General features: G+C 38.6%; 1 protein-coding gene across 1 annotated transcript in view; it reads left to right on the top strand.

The window, feature by feature from the left end:
* The first annotated feature begins 57 nt into the window (after nucleotides 1-57).
* The window catches only part of LOC134801476 (dual specificity tyrosine-phosphorylation-regulated kinase 2), a 213,231-nt gene continuing 193,733 nt past the window's right edge, over nucleotides 58-19,555 (top strand). Inside the window, exon 1 of the mRNA XM_063774083.1 lies at nucleotides 58-1,354. Coding sequence (XP_063630153.1) covers nucleotides 572-1,354 — 783 coding nt within the window. The 5' untranslated portion in view covers nucleotides 58-571. The remainder of the gene's footprint in view (nucleotides 1,355-19,555) is intronic.

The following is a 19,555-nucleotide window of genomic DNA, read 5'->3' as shown; positions in this document are numbered from 1 at the left end:
GTTACTACTGACAATTCACCAAAGTAGAAATCACCGTGGCAGAATACAATATTCCATAGTTCACTGAAAAAAAAATACATTGGGTCTTGAATAATACTATAAACTCCGCTGATTGTGTTCGCAGCGCCATCTAGCACCACATTGAGTAAGCGCAAAGCTTTCCGTCTCACTCGCTCTCATGAGCTCCGCGCGGCCGAACGGTTCAATGACTCTACCGACCAGTTTCTATTTTCTCTCTGGTTCTGTCGTCGGGTCGGCCTGCAAGCCGCAAGGGGTCTTTGTTTGCGTTTCACGTTCGCGTCGCACGGTATAGTCAGCGGCCGCGGCTCCATCGTATCGTATCCGAGACGGAATGTGCCCTCATAAGTGGAAGTGCGGGTCTCGCTCCTCTCGGTGTATGTGAGATGTGGTACAGAGTGCCGGAGTGGCGCCGTCGTCGAGTGCAAGCTGTGGCGGTGCAAGTGCAGTGAAGTGCAGTGTGCGTGGTGCGTGCGCGTGCAGCGAGCGGCTCGGCCCGGCCACGGCGAGCGAGCGCGGAGGCGGAGGCGGTGGTGGCGGGACTCGCGCGGCCATGACCGGTGACATGCCTCTGGGGAGCGCGCACGCGTTCGGGCGGGCGCTGCTGCGAGACGGGGCGCTGCCGCCGCTGGAGCCCGGGCCGCCGGCGCCGCCCGCTGCTGCCGCGCAACCGCCCGACAAGCGGCCGCCGGCGGCAGCGGCCAGCCCCGAACAGGTCATGAAACTCTACATGAACAAACTGACCCCTTACGAACACCGCGAGATATTCGATTACCCCCAAGTGTACTTCATAGGCGCCAACGCGAAGAAGCGCCCGGGACTGGTAGGCTTCCCGAACAATTGTGAATACGACAACGAACAGGGCTCTTACATACACATCCCGCACGATCACATCGCGTACCGGTACGAGGTGTTGAAGGTGATCGGGAAGGGCAGCTTCGGCCAGGTGATGAAGGCCTATGATCACAAGAAGAGAGAGAACTGCGCGCTGAAGATGGTGCGCAACGAGAAACGCTTCCACAGACAAGCTCAGGAGGAGATTCGCATACTGGAGCACCTCAGAGAGCAAGATAAAGACAACACAATGAACGTTATCCATATGTTCGACTCCTTCACCTTCCGTAACCACACTTGCATCACATTCGAGCTGCTCTCGATAAACTTATACGAGTTAATACGAAAAAACAAGTTCCAAGGTTTTTCCTTGCAGCTTGTCCGCAAGTTTTCGCACAGTCTCCTGCAGTGTCTTCATGCTCTAAACAAGAACAGGATCATACACTGCGACATGAAGCCCGAGAACGTTCTGCTGAAGCAACAGGGACGCTCCGGAATCAAGGTTAGTAAACATCAAAACAATAGACAAAATTGTTTTTTTTTTACAACGTTTTTTAAGTCGAGGGTCCGCCTACGTCCCTACGGCCTAAATCAATACGCTTTATTTTATGAACACCTGCATTTAGGGTGCGTGCGATCGCGATCAGCTGGCCGCACGCCACACCCGACCGCCCGACATCACATAACATAACCTATAACCGTTACGAACGGCGAGATGAAACAGAGACTTTCGTATTACTTCGTAACTCAGATTACATTCAATAACAGCGTATACTTTAGTAACATTCGGAGAAACGTGTCCGCATTGTGATAAGGTTTTATTACGTATCTTATTGCCGCGTTGGGCCGATAAACGTTATCTGAACGGTCGAGTCGCCCGAACTCACGTTCTATTTTCAAACGGCCCGATACATTCGGTAACTCGGTCTCTCCCCATGTGATGTGATGCTATTTACGTCAGTACACATCCGCGTAGACGTTAAAAACAAAGTTTAACAAATGAAACGCCACCCAATGTCATTGTTGCTGCAATCAACGAAATGAACGCAAAAACTTGAGCCTTGACGTTCACCAGGTAATTTTGTGAACAAAAAATCTTGACCTCAGCTAACTATGATGAGACCTGAAACTATTCATTTATTTTTCGTAATTGCCCGTTTGAGGTGGCAAAATCCATGAAAAATTAACACGGAGTAGGTTCAGTGACGTCAAATTATTATTTATTTTAATTTGCAATTTCACAGCAATTTTGTTCACCGCGATGACATAGTTACATGACGTTATTTGCTTGCAAAACGAAACATATGACGTATAAAATTAATATAGGTATTTACCAATTTGTCAATATAAACGCACGTATTTATTATAAAAACTGGTTTGCGTAGCTGTTAGATTTATAATACGTGGATATCATGTTTATTCAGGTGAGACCTAGATCGCAGTGCGATTCTATGCAACAGGTATCTTCAGTCGATAAGATAAAATGCATCATTGGGTACTGTTCGTTGCTATGCGCATGCGACTAACGGGACTAGACAGTAGACACGCCACTTACTATACTTGGATTTTCTCTCCCATTGTCTCTAGGTTAACACTTGTCTACTGACTGAGATGAAACTGCTAATAATAGCAGTTTACAAACATAAGTTTATCTGTGATTATTAAAAAAAAGTTATCTCGAATACCTTAATAGTCTCTGGTTTCATAATGTGCTTGATTTACGAGTGCCTTTGTCAAATTTAGTACCTATCTTAATTAAGAATAATATTACCATTACCACTGTGATGTGACTAACCGCGCTACTTAGCTCTTTCGCGATAACGGTACATTTAAAAAATACCAGTTTTGAATTGCCTATTTGGACATACAACAACATAAAGTCAGGATAATATGTAATAAAATATGCGAACCGTGTTAGGTGCAATGCACCCTACATTTGAAGCTTTGGCCGTGAGATAAATGCCTGAGCATTTTTATTTTTTAAACGACACATCAGGTTTTATCGAATGCGCGGCTGGCCTATACATTTTAAAAAAGTCCGTTGCGAATGTTGCGATTCGAAAAGGTTATAGACAAAGTTACGTGTTTTTTTTTTAGTGCATGGGTATGCATTACAGGTCTGCCGCGTACAATATCGTGTCAGCTCGAAAGCAGTCAACGTTAGCTATTTCTGCCATGCCATGTCGGCATTTTGCCTTTACCTCCGCGATCCGCCTGTCACGCAAGGCTTTAAACATTCAAACTAATCCCTGAGGCCGACTGAAATGTAACGCTAGAGGTTTTCATGTCGCGAAATTTAATCCAACACGGTAAACTGTTTTCAGAATGGTACCGATCATTAAGTAGTTTGTTTGACAGACTGGAGTTAACAATTTATTGCAGACTGATAACTATTGCGTGTCTGTTGATTAGAAGCCATCATAACTGTCTAGAATGGACGGTTTAGCTTGATAAATATTTTATATACAAGCCTAAGACAGGATATTAATTCCACTCGTAACTGACTTACAAACTACAAGTTCAATTAAAGCCAGTTTTCGATTCCTCGTCTTCCAGCGGTCGCACTTACTTTAAGCATGAAACTTTTGCAAGTTTTATTACATCAAAATAGTAAAAACTACCGTTAGCAAAAAGATAAACAGCTAAAAGCCTATCCACACAACCCGTATGAAAATAATCACCGAAACCAACACAGAAACAAGGTGTTTCACAAACAGTCGCCGCAGGATATGAACCGGCCTCGAGCGACCACCTGTACTAACTTACCAACCCGTCCCGTTTCATTCCCATTGCATGCACTTGCACCAGTTGCACCAGTCTAAAGTAATCCCGGGATCCATGACAACTATGTGTAATAATGTTTGTATTTTATACTGGTCCACCTGAGCTTTTAACTCGCTCACGCTCGGTAGGCTATTGTAATGACACCCCAGGTAGTTTATAAGTAAAACCGGGTGCAAACAGGGTCCCGGCAAAAACTGGCACACCCATAGACAATTCGCGAACTTTTTAAACGGCTTAAACGACAAGCAATTAATGATCAAATCATAGATTAAGGTCGGAGTAAGCGGAACAATTGTGTAGGCAAAAAATAGAGTAATTGTTAATTAATAAAGTAGGCTTTTGTTTGCCGGCAATTTCACTGCAAGCTAAGACGGCGGACGTTTTCGTTGATTTATTTGATTCCAATTCCAAGCCTTGTAGGTATTATTTGTTTTTTTTTTTATCTCAGGCATTTAGTCGGAGTCGCGATGTTTTTGACCAGTCTCCAAAAAAGGGAAGGTTCTAAATGTGTTTACGGCCTTTTTTATTTTGATAATATTGACTTGGACATCCGTTAGCTAAAATCATATTTCAAACATATAATAATCTTTTTAATAAACCCCCGACACCAGCCAAATAATTTTTAAATACCTATTCATTAACTTCTTCTAACAAAATTCTAAGTGTACACACGGGAGAGTTGTGTTAATTTGAGAAGGTTCAGATTACAAGGTTGTATCTTCTTATTTTCTTTGTTAATTGACACACTTTGAAGGCGCTCGCTCTAGCCGTTTATTTGGCTCGAAAGACCGCTTTGTTTTGGGTAAAGAAATTGGGCGAAGAAAGAATTTCACGACGGCTCTACGCTGCCTTTCTGATTAGTTTTTTTGCAAACGTCATGATACGATTTCTCCGTTCTCATTTATAATTTATTCAGTTTCAAAAAACAATTGTAATATAACCTTACCTACCTACCTATTTAACATTAAGGTAAATCCACGCCGCAGTTACCTTTTATGGACCAACACTGCACAACACGGTAACATTATAATAACTTATCTAGTTACTTAGAGCCACTTGCACCATCCACTAACCCGAGGTTAACCGTTTAAACCTGTATTTACCATTGTTAACAGTACAATTTGACATTGTGTTAACGGCTTAACCGGTTAACCCCGGGTTTGTAGAATGGTGATTGGCGCTTTACTGTTGCATATTGTTGCTCCACAAAAGTTAATTGCGGCGAGGATGCACCTTTAGATCGAAATTCTTAGCAATTAATTTGTTTTAGGAAAAACTGTTTTTGAAGGTTCCGTCACACAGGCGCGTTCTCGAAGTGTGACGGAGCCTTATTTCACCTCTAAATACGTCAACACCTCATTAACCACTCACTGGTGGATGACAGTTTACTGGTTTTCGCATCGACCATTCACGGGTTGACCGCCACTTGAAGGGAGTGTTACTCGCATTTCCTCTACAGATATCTACTCTATAGATACAGATAAATCTTCCTTGTAAAGAAAACAGATTTGCTAACATCCACATAAGACAAACTCATAAATTTAAAGTACCCATCTCACATCTTGAATAAACATTTAAGAGCGCTCTTACAAGAAAAGTCGAAATAATGCAAAATTGATGATACTAGTCGACGAAATTCAGGACTTTGCGCTCATTATTAGAAACAATGAGTACTTGTTCCAGTAAAAGCGTCTTCTTATCTTTATAAATATCGTTGTAAATATTAGAAAAAGGACTTATTAAATTAGTAATGATTTTTTTTCTAATGGTCGTTTTCGAAAAACCCCGTGAAGCACTGAATGGCGAGCTCTTATTTGGAAATGTTGAGAATTTTACTCTGCTAAACCTGGCTATTTTGTATTACTAATACCCTGTACTTTAGGCATATCAAACTATATTTTTCCTACATACCTTTGAGAAAGAGAAAATCAAAGTAAAACGAACTCGATTTTCTCTCCGAAACAAGTGTCAATTCCTACGAAAATCTACTTAATATCGAAGTCATTTTCATACTCAAGCAATCTGCAACGTTTGCTTATACTGTTGGTATACATTAGTGTTTATGAAATTCTACTATAATTTTTTGGCAATTTTTTGAAAACTACTCTATATTACCGATGACGCGCGCTGCGCCAGCTCAGTGCCGCGGCAGAGCTTGTAGAGGCAGGACGTGTGTCGGTCGGCTCCGCACATTTTCAACGGCGACGACGAGGTTTTTTATCATTGTGTGCGGCGGGCGCCGTGTAAAACGCTATACTGTGTGCGTGTAAACCGCAACGAGAGACTTTGATCCTAGCACTGTTTTTATAGTATTATAATTTATAATTGTACAGTTTAATAAACTACCGGACAGGATTAAAAATATTTGAAACGACCTGACATTCTATATGTATTTATTTGACTCGAGATAGTACTCAGGGTCTGATGATGGAGCCGGAAGGTGGTCACCGGTACCAATCAACCATGCAACTAAACCACTTCGTGTTTAGGCTCGTTTTATTCATCTCAACAAGATCTTTGACACAAGATAGTACTCAGGGTCTGATGATGGAGCCGGAAGGTGGTCACCGGTACCAATCAACCATGCAACTAAACCACTTCGTGTTTGGGCTCGTTTGATTCGGCTCAACAAGATCTTTGACTTAAGATAGTACTCAGGGTCTGATGATGGAGCCGGAAGGTGGTCACCAGTACCAATCAACAATGCAACTAAACCACTTCGTGTTTAGGCTCGTTTTATTCGTCTCAACAAGATCTTTGACTTAAGATAGTACTCAGGGTCTGATGATGGAGCCGGAAGGTGGTCACCGGTACCAATCAACCATGCAACTAAACCACTTCGTGTTTGGGCTCGTTTGATTCGTCTCAACAAGATCTTTGGCACAAGATAATACTCAGGGTCTGATGATGGAGCCGGAAGGTGGTCACCGGTACCAATCAACCATGCAACTAAACCACTTCGTGTTTAGGCTCGTTTGATTCGTCTCAACAAGATCTTTGACACAAGATAGTACTCAGGGTCTGATGATGGAGCCGGCAGGTGGTCACCGGTACCAATCAACCATGCCACTAAACCACTTCGTGTTTAGGCTCGTTTTATTCGTTTCTATAAGATCTTTGACACAAGATAGTACTCAGGGTCTGATGTTGGAGCCGGAAGGTGGTCACCGGTACCAATCAACCATGCAACTAAACCACTTCGTGTTTAGGCTCGTTTGATTTGTCGCAACAAGATCTTTGACACAAGGTAGTACTGAGGGTCTGATGATGGATCCGGAAGGTGGTGACCGGTACCAATCAACCATGCAACTAAACCACTTCGTGTTTGGCTTCGTTCGATTCGTCGCAACAAGATCTTTGACACAAGTTAGTACTCAGGGTCTGATGATGGAGCTGGACTGTGGCCACGGGTACCAGTCTACCATGTAACTGAACCACTTCGTGTTTGGGCTCGTTTGATTCGTCACAATAAGATGTTTGACACAAGATACTACTCAGGGTCTGATGATGGAGCTGATGATGATAGACAGGTACCCGTCGCCACCTTCGCGCTCCATCATCAGACCCTGAGTACTACCTTGTGTCAAAGATCTTGTTGAGATTAATAAAACGTGCCTAAACACGAAGTGGTTTAGTTACATGGTTGATTGGTACCGGTGACCACCTTCCGGCTCCAACATCAGACCCTGAGTACTATCTTGTGTCAAAGATCTTGTTGAAACGAATAAAACGAGCCTAAACACGAAGTGGTTTAGTTGCATGGTTGATTGTTACCGGTGACCACCTTCCAGCTCCATCATCAGACTCTGAGTATCACCTAGTGTCAAAGATCTTGTTGAGACGAATCAAACGATCCTAAACACGATGTGGTTTAGTTGCATGGTTGATTGGTAATGGTACCTTCCAGCTCCATCATCAGACCCTGAGTACTGTCTTGTGTCAAAGATCTTGTTGAGACGAATCAAACGAGCCCAAACACGAAGTTGTTTAGTTACATGATAGACTGGTACCCGTGGCCACCTTCCAGCTCCATCATCAGACCCTGTGTATCTTCAGTGTCAAAGATCTTGTTGAGACGAATCAAACGAGCCTAATCATGTTACTACATGGTTGATTGGTATCCGTGACCACCTTAATCATCATCAGATCCTCAGTACCAGTTCGTTTTTAAACCCTCGTTGATACAAACTTTACAACCTATAGGTACCAAATGCAATGACGAAACATGTAAATAAGCGAGTAGGTACCTATAATTTCTTTCGAGTAATATACCTTCATAAGTACGAGTATGGGGCTATTCATAAATTACGTCGTTTCAAATGGGAGGAGTGGGGGGGGGGGGGGGGGTCTGGACATCGGATGATGGTAACATGACGTAGGAGGAAACAGATTCATCCGAAGCTTGATTTTTGGATGATTTGAGGGGTGGGGGGAAGGGGGGTCAAAAATCGTCAAAAATAGATGACGTAATTTATGAACAGCCCCTATGTACATTTGCACTGCATTTAGTATTTTCGTACTTACCAAATAACAGTTTTAGAACTTTAAAAGTTAAGTACAGTTAGTGTTGTTATGGTTGATTTCAATATGCTTCGCGAAGGATCAAGAATGTTTAATCCATCATTGTAGTGCGAGTGTGGTAGAAGGGATCGCCATACTGAGCTCGCACGGCCTGCCGCAGCGCGTAAAATACCTAAACTCGCTCAACGCCGAAATGTAATAGCGCTCTTAAAGAAAATAATCCAGGTTTATAACGCGAGTGTAACAGTAATAAAAACGAATAAAGTTAATGTGTATCTGTACAGACGCCATCATATATATCAAAGTGGCCAAGGTGTTTACAAATATCTGAACAAAGCCTCTAGTATCAAAAGCTACATCAAATATTTTTGAGCACATTGGCTGCTCTGAATATCAGATGGCGATAGTCCATTTTATTATACGAGATATAAGACATCCGTATGTGGAGCGTAGGACTAAGGTAAACGTACTGGTGCTCGACGCGGTCCCAGTACATGTCATCTTGAAACTTAAGTCATTGTCAATAGAGGTGACAGCAAGGTGTCATCTTATTAGCATTTCGAGCACTAGTACGTTTATATGTTTTATTTACAATTACTCTAAACGGTCCCATTACTTAACGGTTACGCTAAAGATAATGTCTGTTGTGAAGTAAATAATCTCCGTGGCAATGCAATTTTGTAACAATGCTTCTTAATATGAGGTTAAACAAATTGTTCATATACGAGTATATGCAATATGCACTACACTTAGTTTAGGGTTTTATTTCGAATAAAATGAGATAGAAAACTGATATTTATTTTTATTAAATGATGGCCTGCGCTTTTAGCTTTCGCTTTCGCTACGTTAAGTGCATTTTGCGTAACTACGGGTATCATTTACTTCCAAGAGAAAATGATATATATATAGCAATATATAGAATTATAGATATACATCTACCTAAGTCCCCATTTCGCTAAACATGAAAACATTTTTCATTAAAGGCTCCGTCACATAGGCGAGTTTTGAAGGCGGCGCGTGAGCGGGGCGCGCCGCTTTTACATATAAAACGCTCACGCCCCGCCCGGAAAACGCGCCTGCGCCACCTTTAAACCATCTATAAACTATACAAATTAAAACTAAACTAACATAAAAATAAAACTACTTAAAATTAAACTAATACATAGAAAATATAATATATGTATACATGTATACCAACCTATGAAAGGTCCCCCGGGTTTATTTATTATTATTTTTCATTTATTAAGTATTCCAATACACAATTTAATATTTTCGCCTGACTAGGGAAATAACCACATATCTTTGTTAGCCGCAGCGGGCGGTAAATGCTACTTACAGGTAGGGTGACGTAAAATAGGTCTTTTTATACACATGCTAATTGCCAATGTAACCTTTTTTCAATTCCGTAGGGATCTTGAAACACATTTTTTCCATTAACATGCCAACCAAAAATATCAGTTTCAATAAACCAATGGTAAGCAAGCAACCATAATAGGCATGCCACAGTAAATTGATTATAACGTTATGTACTAATGCTAATAATCGTATTCGTAAGCTAGCAATAAAATACGTAATATCACGTGTGAAACGCATGTTAAAAGCTGAATCACTAAACCTGTAAAAAAATTATTACATACCTATATCGATCCTATTGTCCTATTCTGACAAGATGATTTCAATAGGGTATTATCCTGTATTTAAAATAAATTATTTTACACCGTGCATGAAATAAAGCACCAGATAATTATTAGAAAAACACAGATAGGAGTTATTTTTAAACACAAGTTCTATTTAATAAATCGGATAGAAATATAAAAAGTATAAAAAGTAAATTCCATATTAGCAAATCGTTTTGAAAGTTTTAAAAAAGTAACTAAAACTAAAACTAGTAAAGTAAGATTTGACTAGTAGGAAAATACCCTATTGTAATGTTAGTTAATTGTGTTTTTAAAGATAATTTATCGTCATTGGCGCTTAAGACATAAAGTCTCTGAAGATACTTATACTAGTGGCTCTGTGAGCTGTAGACCTCGCGAGCAGAGCTTTAAATAACATGGTGCTAAGAGCTTTAAATATAGTAAATTAAAAAAAAAAAACAACACTAAATTTATGTGAAAAAAAATACAAAAAGTTTCAAATATCCCAGCATACAATTACTGGGGATCGAACCCAGACCCTCTGTGCAAACAGAAAAAGCGAACGTTTACAAACTGAGCCAAATAGTTCTTAGATGGGTTGACGAAATTTAGCTACTCCTTCTCAAATTAAAATTAGTTAAAATTAAATACCTCAATACCTCCGAAACCAGCGAAATAAATTTTATGAATTTTTGGCCATTTAATCTATAAACATATCTCAAAAAGAAAACACTCGTATGGTACCGATACCACTATTTGTTTAGGCGCGAGCTATCACGACTCCGCCATTTTAAAAAAATTCAAAAAACCGGACGGACAAAAAAAAATTATTTAGACATAGAATCCAGTTACAAACTTTCACGAGATTCGGTTAAGAATTGCGACCTGTAGAGGAGAACATCCGGACATACAAAAGCAAAATGCTCCAGTCGAAACGTAGACCTTCGCTACGCTCCGGTCAATTAAAAATCGGTAAAAATGGCGTTTTAAATGTTACTCATACTCATACTCATATATTTTATTGCGTTTCATGTGTACAGAGGATCTTATAATATATATGTCGTAGTCAGATCGTATAATCCGCCGTATTACATTACGGCTAGCCGTTATCAAAAACAGGGGCGTTTTGAAATGCGGCGGTTCGACGATTAGCCGGATTGTCATTGCGATACGTTCTTCAATAAGGCGGCCAACGTTTAGCCGCATCGTACTACTATTTTAGATTGTAGAGTGACCAGTTCTTTCGGTCGCCTACGTAACCGGAGTTTGACAATGTTTGCAATTTAATTTATTTTTACCATGGTCCCACCGCACTACATGTGTTTATTTTCCAAAACATTTCCTTCGCAACTTAAATAGACGGAGCCCCGCAAGCGGGGCTCCTATTTCTGGGCGGTTTGCCCTTCGGGCATCTGAAGCTACCTAACGAACCTAACCTACTTACCTACCTACGCTTTTTTCCCCAAAGTGTAATGTTTTCACGGACGTCTCACTAAATCAATAGGTAGGTAGGTTAGGTTCGTTAGGTAGCTTCAGATGCCCGAAGGGCAAACCGCTCAGAAATAGGAGCCCCGCGAAGCGGGGCTCCGTCTAGTTAAGTTGCGAAAGAAATGTTTTTTGAAAAGAAACAGTCCGACGAACTCCAGATTTGATGGACACCCCAGCGTTTGTCAGGCAGCGCCACGGGTGTTAAAAATGGGAACTAAAAACTATCAAAGCGGCGGCTAATGACTCGCTGTATTACATTACGGCTAGCCGTGTTGAAGAACGTATGGCGCCGAATACATTCCGGCGGATTCTCATTCAGCCGCATTCAATCCGGCTAATCGTTAAACCGCCGCATTTCAAAACGCCCCTGTTTTTGAAAACGGCTAGCCGTAATGTAATACGGCGGATTATACGATCCGACTGCGACATATATACAGTCTCAACATGAACCCTGCAAGGGTATAGCAACATAAACTACTAAAACAATTAAATATTGATAACAGTAGGTATTTCTAAATAACTAAAACATCTAATTCTCACTTAAAAAATCCTGTATACAATAATATGCTTTACCCTAATCTTCCTAAGGCCCAAGGTCCTACCTAAAGTACTTATTCAGTTCGATGAAATTTAAATCATATTCAATTGGAACAGAGTCGCATTTGTTTTGTTTCGTTCAATTTTAACAAATCCAAAATCAACTCTATTCCCTGCACTAAAGGTTCAAATTTCAGAGGCAAATTCTGGATTTTTCATTTGTATGGCTGGGCCTTAGGAGGCTATCGTATGTCTTCCGGATCGACACATTGTTATCCCAGATAACCCTAAAACCAAAAAATCTTACCCCAGGATTTCATATGATTTTTCGATATCAATTAGCAACTACAAAAAACCCAAAAATATATATATAAAGCGGTGTTAAAATAACACCTGGTCGGGCTAAATGGGTTAAGATGATTACATAATGACATAATATATTGAACAACATAACTACCTACTAAAAGATATGTGCAAATGCAGCGTGCATTATGTGAATCGTGCAGCGATTTCAATGTACTTCATACAAAATGTATGGGAGAATTGCTATAATACCCACGATGTCCATTTAAATATGACGTGGTCACATAGCGCAGTGACTGACATAGACTTCACTGACTCCCAAAGAGGAAGAGAAAAATAACAAATTGCTATTCATAATATCCGTTTCTCCATTCAAAATAGTTTTTACCCGCCTATTGTCTATGCGTCGTGACGTCACAATTCCATAGTTCGTTTTAATTAGAGGCCGCAGGGCTATTCTTTTTTTTCCCTTGGACTTGATTGACCGTGGCCTCACCTGTTATCTATCCAATGCCACTCCATTGTTATTAAGGCGTTAATTTGTTTCCAGAGGGCAGGAGTTTTCATGTTTCCCAAATAGTGGGCACATTTCCCGTGCCCACTAGTTGGAAAACATGGAAACCCCTAGGGGGAGATGTTTCTAGGGGACGTAGCAAGACGGTAAAAGGAGGGCACTGATTTTGATTTTTAGTTTTAGTAGTAGGAAACTAGAGAGAGGGAAGGAAAAAAATTGGCACCAAGAGGGATCGACGCAAAAAAGGTTGTGAAGCACTGCTACGGCTGGTAGGTACAGTAGAATAGAATATAAATATGTTTATTCTTAAACACAGACGAGACAATTATACTTAAATATAAGATAAAATATTGTAAGAAGAAAGTGCCACGTAAATCACGTAGACACACTGACAACCTGGAAAAGTGATGATCTTAGTGATAGCATACAGGAAAACAAAGCTCAATATTTTAAACAATAATCCCTTTTCCAGGCCTCACTAATCTACGAGGTTTTCCCAAAAAATCCAAATACCTACATATACATATTCCAATTGATCCAGCTTTGATGATTCATTTGAAGACAAATCACATTTCCCAAAATTCCAATCAATTTTGAACTTTAAATCGGAATGCTAAAGTTGAAATTCTATCGGCGCGTATGTGGTCGATAAATCGTACTAAGCCTGGAAAAGGGTAATACTATAAGGACCTTCGAGCAACACGGAAGGGAGGCGGCATTCGCACTATTTTCCCCTCTGCCGAGGTACAAGATTAGCGCGTCAATCTAATCTAGCGCGGGTAATAAAACTAGTTGCACTTGGATTTTTCACTAGACCGAGTCCAGACGCGCGCGTGAACATTGCTGCACAAAAATGCCTGTTTGCTCGGTTTTTTGTTATAAAAAGAGGTCGGGGACATCAAATTTACAAAAAGAAAGTGTTACATTTTACATGTAATATTTTTTTTACATATCATACGTTTAATTACATTCAAACACAATTATTATATTTTAGTCTCATGTAATTGTTGGATTTATCGATTTCGCTCGCTCAGTACAAATTGCGGATCGGTCGAGCGACAAATCCGACTTCTCATCTCTCAGAATACAATACATACTTCAACGAAAATGTGTTAGTGTGCGTGTTGTGACACTTGTCACTCGTCCGTACACAAAAAGAGATCGAGGTTTGCAAGATTTGTCTTTGACGTGTGTCATTTTCTATGTATTTGTGTCGTCATTACAGATTGGATTTTGTATGTAAGTATGTGAGAAGTGCGACTGTGTGCACCTTTCCCCCCGCGAAAAATGGCAGAAAGATTTGTACGGTGAGATATCGCTTGGGCCCCTCCCTTCCGATGTGTCGGAAGCCGGTGTTGCTCGAAGATAAGGACCAATCTTCAACCGCCCGACGATTTAAGGAACGTCAACATGCTTATTTGTAGTTACTGCATGATTGCTAACTACACATACACAGTCAATATAAAAGCCGCATAACGATATGATCACAGGCCTTGTCACACCAGGTGTTTCACCTCGCTATAAGTACCCCTGCAGGATTCCTAGCATTACGTATGTGCAATGACTCGTTACTCTATAGACTTCCTATGGCTGATTAGCAGGAAACGATCATTACTAGAGCATTTAAAACATTCAGATACCATGACACATGAAAAGGAAATATGATTTGTCTTTCAAAGGGACTTATTTCTCTATGAAATCCATACAAAAATGAGCCCTTTTGAAAAGACAGTCCTCGTTTGTGAAGCTGGTTAGAAAAAAAGGATCTTACATCTGGTGATTACGTTCGCCGATCTATAGGGATAGATTGAGTATAAACATATGGGAAATTCGTAAAATAACAGTGAAAACTGCTGCATTTAAGATCCTATCCCTTAACACAATTGGAAAAAACTCGTCGTTATGGCTATAGAAGTTTGTACGGAAGTTAGAACCAGCCCTGACAGTTATGACCGGTACACACCGTGTAATTATCAAGCTTGATTGATTACTTATAGGATGTATACATGTGTAATTTGCTTTACAATTAGTTGAATCGTTTACAGCATTAAGCGTGGCGAAAGAGTTTTAAGGTACTGGTACTACTGGTTTGTGTATGTGGATGCTTATATGGCTTATCAAATCTAATATTATATAGTTACTCGTACTTACGCAGCATGTCTCCGGTTTTAACAAATGAAACAGGGAATATTATAACGAATTATTTTTTAATTAGTTATCTTAAGAATCTAGGATTTAAAGTCAGTCAGTCAGTCAATGTGGGCCTCCCCACATATATTTCTTTTACTTACCCCGGACTGGTATATATTTCTTTTAGTTGCGAAGACAGTCATGTCATAGGTGGAGTTGTTCCTTACTCGTGAACGTTTTCTGTTTTGTATAGGAAATGTTCTCGCTCGAAAATATTTCCCATAGGAAACGGAGAACGATCTCGAGAACGGCACAACTCTAGTCATAGGGCTAGAACTCTCGTATTTGTATCTCGCTTCGACACAGAAAGGAACTTTATGCTCTTCCGACCTTCGGTATGTGGAGTATGTATACAAACGCAAAAGTTAGAAGCGACGAAAGAGCTTGAATAGGCTTTCCGGCAGTGACCTTATGTCAACAATCAGGATTTTTACTTTTAACTACATTAATTGATACCTCATCAGTCATCACACTTCACCTTCAGAACATCAATCATCACATCATCTTAAAAAATACTAAACAAATACATCAACATCACTTTCACATTTTCCACTAGATTTCATCACCAGTTCCAAAACGAATTTATTACAATTAATTTGTATTTGTTGCTATTACCCACGGGCCTGAGGCGGTTCTCGACTGAATTGAATTTTCAAAGAGCTTCGCTTAACCTATTAAGAAACTTAGACAACTGGGTTCATAAAGTCTACTGAGCGCGATGTTAGTGGCATGCTAAGGTGTCTATATAACTCTGAACTCCAATTAGGCATGGTTGTAAGGAATATAAGGATCAAATTATTCTAGAACCGGGAAGCAGACGAGTAGGTACAAGAGCTGTGTCGTGAATAGATAATGGTTAAGTGATGGATCATATATTACATCATTAGAAATGTAAATGGAACAGGAATTTAGGTTGAGTTACGATATTATAATATAATACTGCTAGATATGGTTAGAGTAGGATTCTCCGGAATCAAAAGCCAGCTTTGTGCTTCTAAATTTATGTTATTTTATTTATTTGTATGTACTACGAATTTCGTATCGATCGTAATTTTGATCTCAAACTTTGTACCTTAAATTTGTCCGTTACATCCGCCTTTGTACATTAAATCCGCCTTACCTGCATGTATGAGAAGTTGCGTTAGAAACTAAAAAAAGGATGCGATATATGTAGGAACTGAATACAATACATCTAACACTATCTTACATCCAAAGGTGATGTCCGAAAAGCACGTGTTATAATGACGAAGTAAAGAAACTCTCTAGGTTATGATATTCTGTAACTAGGCCCCAAAGGATGCTTTGGAGACTGAATCCTAAAAAGAAACTACCCTATCCTATGTCTTGTTAACATCTGACGTATGTAAATTACATGTAGTATGGAGAAATAGATGGAAAACTACATTTAGTTAAAAATGGTGAATTGTAATGAAATAATCAAAACCGGACAAGTGCGAGTCGGACTCGCCCACCGAGGGTTCCGTACTTTTTAGTATTTGTTGTTATAGCGGCAACAGAAATACATCATTTGTATCACTGTTCATGATATACAGCCTGGCGACAGACAGACGGACAGTGGAGTCTTCGTAATAGGGTCCCGTTTTTATTTTTTGGATACGGAACCCTAAAAAAGGAAAAATATGTCACAACTATTTTGTTTTGTCTAATTATAGAAATAAATTGATGTCAATATATCAGACAATGTGATTATGCGTTCATTGTCTCTTTACATTTCGAGATAAGATTTTAAGTAACAGAATACTTGTAACTTGTAATGTTTCAAAGCAATAAGTAAACTTCACCATCTTCCTAAAGCGCATTTTCACAGAACAAACCGTCCAAACGTCAAAGAGAACGGTAATTCTAAATCCTTCGATAAAACACTTCTCGGAATCAATTTGAGGAGATCTCAGTTCTTAGGAAAACCAGTATTTCAGGACCTAGATTCTTATAAACTATGAGTAAATTGTGAGTGCTCTTATACTGGTTTTATATTAGCTTTCACGATTGGAATACACCAGGAACATGGCGAGACAAGCCCTTGGGTTGTCGGATAATAATAAGATAAAATTGGGTCATACGCCCGACGACGGCTATCGATTTAGACATCTTACACCACTCGTCTGATTGCAGCCTAACCTTTCTTTGCTTTTGTAACGACAGTTTTGTAAAAGGTAAAACTAAATGGAAGGAAGATGAATCGATTTTTTTGCGATTTCAAGAAAAGTCTACAAAAGGATTTGAGACACTAGATCAGGAGTATTCCAGCCAAGAGAATATACTCAAACGAAGTTGTAGCCCTGACAAATATAAGAAGAAAGTAATCATAAGTAAATTGAAGAGGTTGAAGTCGAAACATTAATGCCAGGGTGTGTTCGTCAATCAGTCAGTTTTGAATAGGTAGTTTTCTTTACGTACACGGGTGGATTTCAAAATCCTGCGAAAACTTATGGTTCGGTCTTTATAAAAAAAACTAGTAGGTTGTGCGAGTTGCAACTTTTTTATAAATTTTTAAGAACTATTATCTTCATGTTCCTTCAATTACCATCTCCAATAACTTAATAGTTTTTTTTATATAAAATGTTTTATGTGTCTAAAATCATCACCGTCTACCGGAAAAATCTGAACCTTATTGTTTGCAGTGAAAATTATAGCATACCTATCGTACGATTGCGATTTTTCTTTTACTTATATCTTTTCCATGTTGTTGTTTAACACATGGGAAAATATGCAATAATTCCTTCACCGAGAAAGTACATTTAAAAATATTTAAAATTTTGTCACGAATATTCGTCAACACCGTCATGGTAATGTCAATGATGTAATGTCCGTGTATGAACAACGAAATACCGCTAAAGGTCCTTGCCCTATTTTTCACTTTAATATAGAATGCCAAAAATGATTTCACTATAAAGTCACATCATTGAATCGTGAGAAATATTACGAACAAATTTGTAAAACGTAGTTTGTCACAACAGAGCATCATCACCGTTATGCTTTGGTTTAAAAAAGTTACAAATGATATATTAGAAATAATTATTGAAATGAATGGCAAACTACATGAAGTTTATTGTGTAGCATAGACATTAACTACTATTATTCGTATTCTAGAAATAAAAACAAGAAACTCTCAAATCGTCAACACCATACCCATCATCACCGGGAAAAAATGACGACCGGTGATGATTTCATGTGTATGGTGATGACGGTTCTCAGAAACTTTTCTAGTTATTTTGTTATAATTCATTATGAAATTAAGCTGTATGTTTGAAAAACGTTCTCTATGTCTTCTAACACTATACAATGTCTACCTTATAAATGTAGAATAAATGTAGAAGAAGATATGACTATTTTTTTCACACTAGAGGATGGTTAGTTTTAAATAACATTTTGACTGAAGTAGGCCAAATTTAGGTCACTTAGAACTTAGAACATACAAATGTTTATTTTTTATTATCTAATAATGTAAATCGTGCAACTTAGAGTCAGTAATTGCATGTTATTCGTGTTAAAACAAAGTAATAGTATTTAAACAAGCAACATATATTAAGTTTTAAGCGACCATAGGCTACGGTACTGGCTCACTATCGTAATGGCCTTATGTTTTTTGATAATATTATATTAATTGATGTATATAATTACAGCAATTAATAATTATACCATTGGGTAGTCACCGGACCCAATACCTAACATTTTGTAACTTATGACATGCATTACAAGTAGGGGTCTTGCAACTTATAAAACACTGATTATATATTAATGTTTAGCTATTAAACAATATATATATGGATTTAAATCATTATAGCTATTTTTAAAGTTAATTTATAAAACAACAAAAATACAAACTTATGCAATGAATCAAATTATCAAAAAAAAGTAATATATCATAAAAATTAAGCTCACTGGTAAGCCAGCAATTTTATAATATGATATAAATACCAAATTATGCAGTAGATAAAAGAAGATGCGGGTTTAAACTGATAATAAGAGTACAATATTGTTAATATGATTTAACATTGAAAAAACCCAAAAAAATAAATGAATACATAAATTGCCTATTTCGGAATATAAATTATTTAAAATTATACAATAAAAATACTTGTTATATATTTATTTATATGAATAAAATGTATTTTTTATAATTTTCTAAAAATAATTTATGTAGCTAGTCTTATGTTCAAAAACATGTTATTTGTAATGTTTATTAAAGTTCTAAAGCCTTACAATTAAAAAAAGTTTTTGTTTTTTTAATACGTTTTTAATACATATATAAATTAGTTCCCAAATCGTCATTACCGTACATGCAGTGTCATTACCGTCTATAAAAGAGTCATTACCATATCATGATTGTCATCACCATCTTGCGTTTTTATTTTCCGAAAGCGATAACTTCAAATATAAGCCACAAATGATTGTATAAATACCATAAATATCCTCAATATACAGCCCCCTATTACTTTACCCAGCTAGAATCGTGTTAAATTAAACATTAAAAAAAAAAATTGTATGGTGAAATTTTTGGTGATGAAATCCACCCACACAAGTCAACGTGATAGGTAAATAAAAACGATGCACTCGTATGTAAACTAAGTTTAAAAAACCGGGCAAGTGCGAGTCGGACTCGCGCACGAAGGGTTCCGTATCATAATGCAAAAAAAAAACGGAAAAAAAAAGCAAAACAAAAACGGTCACCCATCCAAGTACTGACCACTCCCGACGTTGCTTAACT

Source organism: Cydia splendana, chromosome 22, assembly GCF_910591565.1.
Source record: "Cydia splendana chromosome 22, ilCydSple1.2, whole genome shotgun sequence".
Classification (NCBI taxonomy): Eukaryota; Metazoa; Arthropoda; class Insecta; order Lepidoptera; family Tortricidae; genus Cydia; species Cydia splendana.
This window is presented reverse-complemented; position numbering and strand designations above follow the sequence as displayed.